The 11,253-nt window shown below is 36.8% G+C and overlaps 1 protein-coding gene across 1 annotated transcript; it reads right to left on the reverse strand.

The window, feature by feature from the left end:
• Positions 1-2,869: 2,869 nt before the first annotated feature.
• LOC131534400 (uncharacterized) lies at positions 2,870-9,501 on the reverse strand (the record flags this gene model as incomplete). Its single annotated transcript, XM_058767246.1, has 9 exons — positions 2,870-3,600; positions 3,705-3,804; positions 6,381-6,472; positions 6,661-6,800; positions 6,908-7,181; positions 7,414-7,559; positions 7,611-7,644; positions 8,958-9,103; positions 9,191-9,501. Coding segments are annotated over 9 exons (1,266 nt in total), but the record flags the coding sequence as incomplete, so codon positions are not given.
• Between the last annotated feature and the right edge of the window lie 1,752 nt (positions 9,502-11,253).

Below are 11,253 nucleotides of genomic sequence, written 5' to 3' on the forward strand. Positions count from 1 at the left end.
GATTACTGATGTCCATGTAAATGTAGTAAAGGTTAGACTTTACTATTACATTAGAGTCCTTACTAGAACCAGGAAGTATGACCATATTAGCCCGGTTCTGTCAACACTGCACTGGCTCCCTTTCAAACATCGGATAGATTTTAAAATCTTGTTAATTATAAAGCCCTGAATGGTTTAGCTCCTCAGTACTTGAGAGAGCTCTTATCACATTATAGTCCTCCATGTCCGCTGCGTTCTCAAAACTCTGGCCGTTTGATAATACCTAGAATATCAAAATCGACTGCGGGCGGCAGATCCTTTTCCTATTTAGCACCCAAACTCTTGAACAAGCTACCTAATACTGTTCGGGAGGCAGACACACTCTGTCAGTTTAAATCTAGATTACAGACACATTTCTCTAACCTGGCTTACACATAACACACTAATACGCTTCTATTATTCAAATCCGTTAAAGGATTGTTAGGCTGCATTAATTAGATCAACCGGAACCGGGAACACTCCCCGTAACACACGATGTACTCGTTACATCGTAAGAAGAATGGCATCTACACTAATATTTGTCTGTTTCTTTCTTATTCTATTTCTCAGTCCATGTCTGGATCAGATGGTGGATCGGCACCGGGAGATGATGTCTGTGGCCCTGATCGTCGGCGGAGGCCAGGACATCTGGATGAGCCCCGGGGACATATCCCCAGTGAAGACCTTGACTAAAAATACAATAAAACTAAAATAAAACAAAATAACTAAAAATATAATAGTTTCGTCTGGCCAGAGGAGAAATGGCCCCCAACTGAGCCTGGTTTCTCCCAAGGTTTTTTTTTCTCCATTCTGTCACAGAGGGAGTTTTGGTTCCTTGCCGCTATCGCCTCTGGCTTGCTCAGTTGGGGACACTTGGTATCTGTGAAATCAAATTGACAATCACTAGAAATTATTTAAACTAAACTGAGCTAAAAAATGACATCTCCGAATTCAATAATGAAATGCCATTAACTGAAAATTGAGTGTTTAATCTTATCATTATACATTACTGACACTATATAGTGTTTTGACACTATTCTGGAATTTTGTCATTGTCTAGCTCAGTTTAGTTTAAATAGTATCTGTGCAACCAAATCTACGATAATCGCTAGAAATTAAGTGTCCCCAACTAAGCAAGCCAGAGGCGACAGCGGCAAGGAACCAAAACTCCCTCTGTGACAGAATGGAGAAAAAAACCTTGGGAGAAACCAGGCTCAGTCGGGGGGCCAGTTCTCCTCTGACCAGACGAAACCTGCAGTTCAATTCTGTTTGAATAATTGGAAATTAAATAAAATAATGAAATAATTAGTAGCTTACAATGTTTTTCTTAAACTGTGATCACATTAAAGATAAATGGCCCAGGCCCAGGTTGCTTTTGAGGCAACATATGCTATAAATGCATATGCTATAGGCTCATATGTACAGGTGCATCTCAATAAATTAGAATGTCGTGGAAAAGTTCATTTCTTTTAGTAATTCAACTCAAATTGTGAAACTCGTGTATTAAATAAATTCAATGCACACAGACTGAAGTAGTTTAAGTCTTTGGTTCTTTTCATTGTGATGATTTTGGCTCACATTTAACAAAAACCCACCAATTCACTATCTGAACAAATTAGAATATGGTGACATGCCAATCAGCTAATCAACTCAAAACACCTGCAAAGGTTTCCTGAGCCTTCAAAATGGTCTCTCACTTTGGTTCACTAGGCTACACAATCATGGGGAAGACTGCTGATCTGACAGTTGTCCAGAAGACAATCATTGACACCCTTCACAAGGAGGGTAAGCCACAAACATTCATTGCCAAAGAAGCTGGCTGTTCACAGAGTGCTGTATCCAAGCATGTTAACAGAAAGTTGAGTGGAAGGAAAAAGTGTGGAAGAAAAAGATGCACAACCAACTGAGAGAACCGCAGCCTTATGAGGATTGTCAAGCAAAATCAATGGGGTATTGTCAAGAGGAAAATGAGAAACAAGAGTCCAAAAAATGCAGATGAGCTGAAGGCCACTGTCAAAGAAACCTGGGCTTCCATACCACCTCAGCAGTGCCACAAACTGATCACCTCCATGCCACGCTGAATTGAGGCAGTAATTAAAGCAAAAGGAGCCCCTACCAAGTATTGAGTACATATACAGTAAATTAACATACTTTCCAGAAGGCCAACAATTCACTAAAAATGTTTTTTTTTATTGGTCTTATGAAGTATTCTAATTGGTTGAGATAGTGAATTGGTGGGTTTTTGTTAAATGTGAGCCAAAATCATCACAATTAAAAGAACCAAAGACTTAAACTACTTCAGTCTGTGTGCATTGAATTTATTTAATACACGAGTTTCACAATTTGAATTGAATTACTGAAATAAATGAACTTTTCCACGACATTCTAATTTATTGAGATGCACCTGTATGCACAATCAATCATTAAAATATTGCAATCTTGATTCAAACATACTTGATCTTATTTCATAATGATGATGATTCCGCTATGTCTATTGAACCTTTGAAATCATATTGGATCGGAATATTTAAACCTGCTTTTTCACAGCCGCTGATCCAGAGAGAGCAGCGCTCATCATGTAAGCTTTATGTTGAAACAGCTTCGCAAACAGTCTACACAGTAGGCTACATTTCTGTGTTGCAAACATTAAATGATAATGAAAGTATTAGGATAAAAGTTTATAGTCCAGATATAGCCACAAATAAAATTAGGAACTGACCTTTGGAACTAATGTTAGCTTCAAATAAAGACTGTATATGTTATATTATGCCAGTAGGTGGTGACCAGTGATTGTTCAAATGTATTTGATTTCTGAATCATTCATTCAAGAGATTAGTTCAAAAACTCTGGAGGAAGTCTTCAGTCATTTATTTCAAATGATTTTTTACATCATGAATTCATTTAAATTAATACATATTTTTAAATAGACTTATTTATAACATTAAATAAAACATTTTGTCAGAACCTCAAGAATATTAGCCTACATATTATTTAGTTTGGTTGTCTAATGTTTTGTTTTCTGAATCGTGGGAGAACCATGATCTCTATTCTAAAAATCAATTATCCAAAGTCATAGCTTAAAAAATGCATAATATATCTGGCATCTAACTAATGCTATTAGTACTGTTTCTAATATTAAAATGTAAAGACTAGGACTACACTAGACTGTAGTACATTAACAAGGATTTGGTACAATTATAATGCATTATAATGCCGTTTCTCATCTAGTGTGCGAAGTTCTGCAAACCAAAACCCTCTCGCACCAATCGCAAAAAAAGTTGTCTGGCTGTCGAGCACAGTTACTACTCTCACAATTCTGTGAAATAAAGATATAATTCTGAGTAATAAAGTCGTAATTGCGAGATATAAATTTAAAATTGTAAGAAAATAGTCTCTCTTTTTTGCCCCTCAGAATGGACTTTATGTCAGAATTGTGAGATAAAATGTCACAATTACCTTTTATTTTCTATTCAGTGGTGGAAACAAGCTTTCATAAATTATGAAGAAATTGAATGAATGTGAATTTAGTGAGTCAGACACACTGTTGATTTCCTGGGAATTATCGTCTTGTATCACAGCGACCTGTAAATGAAACATTTTTGCTATTACATATCATAATTGTATAATCATTCCCATTTGTGCAGCATATGTCATAAGTTATTGTACAGTTGTGAGAACACACTCACTTTTGTCAGCGTTCACTTTCCGCATCACTTCCTGTTTAGGGGTTTGTGACCACTTCAGTGTCACGTCTGTGATTCCTCTATCAGCCAGAGCAGATCTCAACTGGAAATAACATTCATACTAAGCTGATTAGATCAGAATATGACAAGACATTCAAATCTTCCTCTCCTCTTTTCTCGTGTCATGTCCAAAAACAGTACTTTCATAAAATCATGTCTCTTTAAAATGTGAGAATATTGTAAATTTGTTCATGCTGTAAACAGTTTGACTGAATAATCAATAGGTGATCGGCACTTCAGTCGGTGAACCTTTGTATCATAATATAAACCAGTTCTCTCTTTGCAAATGCAACTGCACTGCAGGACAACAACAGCTGATTTTGTTTTTAACAAAAATACATGATGGGCTCTAATTGGTTAGCTGGCCCAGTGTGTTGTGATTGGCTAAACCGCCTCTAGTGTGCGTCTAAACATCCCAACCCTCAGCTCAGCGGCGTGTGTTCTGGTTGTATTGTAAAACAATGGTGTCGTCTATAGAGCATGGGAACCTACGTCACGCCGCGTCGGATTCCGCCATGTTTTAGGTCACGCTCAGGAGCACACAGCGTAAACAAATGCAAATCACCACAGAAAAAGCTGACTGTTTTACATAATTTTTTTTTTGAAAAACATCTTACATATGCTTAGAATAAATCGGACTAATATGTAAATCTCTTTAAATAAATAATATAAAAAAAAATATTCGCTCTGTTGTTTGTCTGAGGCTGCAAATATTCATTACTATTCAGTCTCCTTCACTACAGTGGTACTGATATATGCTAACTGCTAAAACACTTATGACAATTTACCATGGTTTTACTATAGTAAACGTGTAGCGACCGTGCTTTTGGTGTATGTATTACCATTCGTATAACCACAATCTTATTAAATACCATGGATAAACTATGGTTAGAGTAGCAAAACCATGGCTAATTTTGTAAGGGGAGAATACACTATAGCTAGATCTCAAACAGTGGATCATTGTTATATCGTCATATTGCCCGGTAAAACTGCTCAGTGTTAAGAGTTAAGCCATTATAGAGGTAACAGAACTTGAAGCTGCTTTGAAACGATGTTTATTGTGGATGCTATGCAAATAAATACACTGACTTGACCGAACCAAGTTGAAGATTCCTACACTCTCAGAAATAAAGGTACAAAAGCTGTCACTGGGGCAGTACCTTTTCAAAAGGTACACTTTTGTGTCTATTAGATTCAAATACATACACTTTAAGTACTAATACAGTATGTACCTTTAAAGTACCAAAATGGACCCTTTAGGTACAAACATGTACCTTTTGAAAAGATACCGCCCCAGTGACAGCTTTTGTACCTTTATTTCTGAGAGTGTACTAGCGATGCCGAACAATGCGATCAAATAAATGAATGAACGACACTTAATCTGTACAAAAAGTGGCCGGGTATTAACGAGCTGCCACAAATAACATTTCCTTCTATTTGTGGTGTGAGGGCTTACAGTTTAATGCAAATCACTGTATCTATAATATATTAAATCTATAGAGATGAATTATAAAGCCACATTTTATTTTATGGAATGATCAATTGCCATAGCCCTTATCATCAATGTAAAACCTCGGCTTTTTCAGCATTCTAACGAGGAGAAAGCACGTTTTTCACACCGGCCGTGCAAAGGGATGTGGCAATTGATGATACAGTAATCAATACTGATGATACCACTTCAACTTGATCTTAAGTAGAATAATATAAACATTAAATAATATAAAATGTCTACATTCACTACCACTCAGTCTCCGCTGTAGCTCCCGTGACCTAAATTCCCAGAATGCATTCCCGCTGTGACGACACATTCCCAGACTCTATTGTTTATCAATTTGAGCCCGATTGAGACGCAGAGGATATTAGTGAAGAGGATCACACAGAGCATGGCTTTTAATGGTAGGCCTATGTTTTTTGTTTGTTGTTGTCTCATACTTTTAGAGACGCTGTTATTATGCTACTGCTTATGTTAGCTTTTAATATACGGTTTCATCATGATTAAAGATTTAATACAGTGCAGCAACCGTCCATGTTTAACTTGTCATAGCTATGTGAAAATAAGTGTATAAATGGAACAGTTCGATGTTGGAGCTGAGCTTCTGATCTGAATGAGAGAGAGAGAGAGAGAGAGAGAGATGCAGAGCAGGGCGACGCGAGGAACAGGATTGAGAAGCACTGCTAGAACATTGATTTTGAAACTTTTGAATACATTAGAATCGTTAGAAGAAAGAATCGCGGTTCATACAGTATATGAATAGATTTTTACATGCACCCCTAGTTTTCTTCCTCTTCTCTTAAAGCAGCGCAGCATGGCCTCACCCCCTTCGTTGCATGTTCCCGGGGGCGGGGTTTATCTGGGTTTATGATGTCACTAACCCGGAAGTATTTTGTTGTAGGCCCTTACCAGCCGTTCGCTGCAGGCGATGCTTTGCTAATTCTGTAAAAGACAATTTCTCCTTTTGCACTGAACTTTGAGCTTCGTAACTTTGCAGATGTTGTTTATGCTCACACAGCTACATTACACACTAACACAACTTAAAAAGGTGAAATCTTATTATATGACCCCTTTAACAATGCAATAAGTGTTTGTTTTCTCATCAATTGTTACTTTTTTTTTCTCACCTGTTTCAGAACGTTTTCTCTCATTGTAGAGTCGGTCAAATCTTTGCTGGAGCGAAACAGCAGTTTTACAAATGATCTTTTTAAACAGGGACCTAGAAAAATATATATATGAATATATGTAAATTCATAAAAAATTCTAAGAAATATGTTTTGCTCCCTACAAATGAGCTTGTATTTATTAAAACTTATCCACACTCCTCACTGCGTCATATTGACAAAAATTGATGATGTGAAGACCTTTTTATCTGATACATTATAAACCAATATTACTGATGTATACCTTCTCCATAGACCTTCACCTCACACAGAGTGAGTATCTTCATGTCTCCAGGAATGATCAGATTCACGTAACGTCCCTCCATCCCATCACATGAGTAGCTGTAGGACTCACCTGCTGGAATAGCAGGAATAACAGCACATCTACAGACAGAGAAACAGATGAGGGATATAAAAATACTGTCATATCTGCATTAATCCTTCATATTTGTCCTTGATGTCTCACGCTCTTTCAACCTCAAGTTTCTCACATGGGATTGTTGGAGCCGTTTTTCTCCAAAGAGTTTCCGATGCGAATCTCTGCTCCGTTTATTTGTTCTGCACAGCAGTCATTTCTATTAGTGACGACCACTTTACTAACTCGGTAGACATCATGCAGATCCAGCCTCCACCACGGGTCCGTCTCATTAAGGGTTGAGGAGCATCCCGTATACAACTGCTGGAGACCTCGATCAATGGCCTTTTCAGCAAACCAGTCCGCAGATGTTGACGACTGTATAGCAGCTCCAGCTACTGCCAGATTTTCTAAAGAAAAAAAATGAAAAAAATGTCACGACTCGTCTTGATGCACAAAGTTTGCAGCAGAGGGGAAGATTACTGAGGAACAATGACTGGAGGTGAAGTGAGTTATTCCAAACTGAATTGTGAAATTATTATTTTGTGTTCCTTTATAGTACGTTTCAAGTATGGCATGATATTACATGAATTATATATTAATGTACAATATTGGACATAATGCTCTACAACAATGAATTACCTGCCAAATACCCGTAGACTTCAACCTCACACAGAGTGAGTATCTTCATGTCTCCAGGAACATGAATAATCACGTAACGTCCATCCAGTCCATCACATGAGTAGTTGTAGGACTTACCTGCTGGAATAGCAGGAATAACAGCACATCTACAGACAGAGAAACACATGAAGGATATAAAAAATACTGTCATATCTGACGACTGTATAGTGGCTCCTCCTATTGCCCGATTTCCTGGAAAATTAATAAAAACCCATCGTTTACTCATTTAACTGCTGCGCAAGCAGCTGAGGAGCAGCACTTTTAGTTAGACCATATATTATGTTGCTTCTCTAATTTTAAATGGAAGTATAGTCAAAATCACAACACAGCTATTGTCTTTATCTTATGTGTATTTGATTTCATCAGACGACGACTCGATTATAAATTAGGATTTTTGTGCAGATTAACATCTTGGAAGGGAGAGCTGGTTATGTAGTCTTAATGGGTTATGTTCAGTCACTATTTCATATTAATTTGGTTGTCTGACAACAGAATCAGTAAAATATAACAATGAAAACAGTTTTATTGAGAATTTGGCTGCATCAAATTGTAGTATGTGGGCACAGAGAAGCAAACAAATCTAATAATAAATGTACATTTTGCATGTTCATTAGAAGTGAGCTGCCCTGTCCTGCAGATAATATAAACATGCTTGTGTAAGTAAATTGCTCAGTGTGAGAAGAGAAGTAACGGGAACCTGGTATTTCTATGTTCTTTTTTCATGTGTTTAATAGACATGAACAAGTTATTTGAAAAACATCTATGACCTCTGAAACATGTCTAGTCTTCATGCTCTGTTGACTATGGTTTCACTAATAATAAACATACATTTGAATAAAGCATCCATATTTGTCCATGCCCATGTTGATTAGGGTTTTAAAAACTTAAAGTATTAATTTAAGGTACATTTAGAACAGATAAAAATGTGTGTTTAAGTTGCGACAATCATGTGATTAATCGCAATTAAATATTTTAAATCGATTGGCAGCCCTATAATTAACCCTTCTAGGCTGTGGTTTTTGTGACTTCCTGCACTTGTTATACTTCATATTCATTTTGTAATAAATCCAAAAGCAAGATTTTAGGGAGGGGACAGGGAGTGGAAATGGTAACTGAGCTAATGAGCTCTGCTGGTATCTACTGGTTGTACTGGTAATTTCATGTCATTTTCATCTTACAAATCTTTGTTTTGCACCAGGAGACACATTTTTTTTCATGTGATCTTCATGAATGAAATTTCAATCTTTAAAGTTTAAAGTGCATTTTACTGCACAACTCTAGAGTCTTTGTCACCTTTTTCACCCATGATGAGTTTGCATCCCTGTTATATGCTCAAGCCCCACGTTTATCAGAATCATCTGTACATAAGACGCCAGTAAAGCATGAATACTGTCATACTGGTTTGGAAAGACATGAGCGTGATTTCTGGTGAACTATGAGTTTAAAGTAAGTTAGTAAAAATGTATTTATTACATTCAATAAAGTGCTCTACAAAAACTAATTACCTGCCAAATACCCGTAGACTCCAGCTTCAACAATACTAAGAATCTTCTGATCTCCAGGAATATGAACAACCATATAACGACCCACCATCCCACCGCACGAGAAAGTGGCCGTGTCACTGGCTGCAAGAGTAGAAATTACACCACATCTACAGACAGAAAGATCATCTGTTATCTGTTTCTGTTCATTCTTCACTTCAGCCACAGAAATCAAATCAAAAGAAAGAAATCCTCACATGGTGTTGCTGTAAATGTCAAGAAAGTTCCCGATACGAATCACCGCTCCGTTAATCCTATCAGCAAAGGTCGGTCTATTAGTGATGGTCACTCTGTTCACTCTGTATACCTTCAGTAGATCCACTCTCCACCATGGGTTGGTTTCAGGGTCAGTGTGGGTCCAGCTGTGCAACAATCCATCAAGAGCCAATACAGAATAAGATCCTGCGTAAGTTGATGACTGAGTAGTTTTGCCCAATCGTGCTACATTCTCTGGAAAAAATTCATGGATAAAGGCCAATAAGAAATCATCTACTACTGCAGAAGACCTTTACCAAACTAATCTTTCTTACTCATCATCAGCTACATGTCCACCACAGGGTCAGAAATTAAGGGGTTAAGAGTGCAAAACAGCGACAGATATTTAAAACACAAGGGTAAAATAATGATAGTGAACATCTTTTTATTATTATTTTGGATATCCAACATTTGTAACTCAGTATAATTCTGATCTTGGCCTATATATCATGATGGGCTTGGTATGTTATATTATAGAAAAGCAGCATGATCTGACATAAAAAATTTGTAAAGACTGTTTCTGAAAAAAAATCAATTTTGGAGGAAAATATTGCCTGTTAATAAGAAGTTCATTTTCTGACTTTGGTCTATCTGGTATCAGGAACTATAAACTGGGCATCGAACTGCTTCAGAGCTTTATTACAGGGCTACATTTCTAAGTACTTTTATATCTGCCCATTTAACAGATAAAACAGAACAAAAGTGTTTAGACACTGAAGGATTCTTACCTTTTGTCCACGTGCCATTTCCTCAATCAATAAAAACCCTGTGGAAACAAGTCAAACAACCGTGTTTTGTTGAATCACATTTGAATTTGCTTTTTAATTCACCTTGATATTGCTGCTAATAATTAAAAACATTGGTCCCACTTTATATTAGGTGGCCTTAACTACTATGTACTTGCATTTAAATTAATCATTTGGTACAACGCACTTATTGTTTACATACATGTTTTTACATTGTACTTATATTTTTAAAAATACCTATATGTGATTACATCTGTGTACAACTGTTGACCATCCCTTACACCTTAACCCACCCTTAAACCTACCGATACCACCAAACCTGTTCCTAACCTGCCCGTATCCCACATCAATAGCAGCAGAAGTGTTTTGCAATACAATATTTTTTGATGTAAGTACATAGTAGTTAAGGCCACCTAATATAAAGTGTGACCGAAACATTGTCTGAATGATAAAGGAAACATAAAACACTGATCTACGAAATAACCATGTTGGATGAAATGATTGTCACATTAATAATACAAATTATTTTTAATGTGTCAGTGGTTTCATCCAACATGGTCATCAAGCAGAAGACTGAAATCTAAAGTGGGACGAGGACGCGTTCCTGTGAATCACTACCAGAATTTCTGGACAAATACAGTCATAAAGAGTCAAACCTGTAAGGCTGAAAATGATCAAAGACTTCTGCTTTCATCATAAATCAGCATGTTATCAGTCACATGGTCCGAATTTTACACACTCTTGCAAAGTATACTTTTGGATGTGATTTCTATAACCAGAATATGATACATTTGAGACAGAATTAATTGAAAGAAACGTTTCAAGCTAGAATTGTCAAACTCATACATACCAAACACGAATAAACCTTAAAGTCATTCAATTGTTATTAAAATGACATACATAATATGTGCTTAAAACATGATAGTCTAATGTGTGGGTTACATACATAATATGAGGTTATGCATAGAATAGTCATTTTAGGATGATTTTATGTGCATATGAAAAAGAAAGTCTCTGTGTAGTTCTGTGTAGGACATTTTCGGTGAAGACCAGAGAGAGGTTAAAAGATCTCCTAAAGAATTTCAGTCTCAGTCTTTGTCTTGTGGGGGATACACTGATAGATTTAGAGCTCTTGAGGGCAGTCTTGTAGGTAGGGATCAAATGAACAGCGTTGTGATCAGAATTAGACAGAGGTGGTTTAGCTATGGCTGTGTAAGCATGTTTTAAATTACCATAGCATTTGTCTAAATACGTGTGAT

Source organism: Onychostoma macrolepis, chromosome 03 (assembly GCF_012432095.1).
Source record: "Onychostoma macrolepis isolate SWU-2019 chromosome 03, ASM1243209v1, whole genome shotgun sequence".
Taxonomy (NCBI): Eukaryota; Metazoa; Chordata; class Actinopteri; order Cypriniformes; family Cyprinidae; genus Onychostoma; species Onychostoma macrolepis.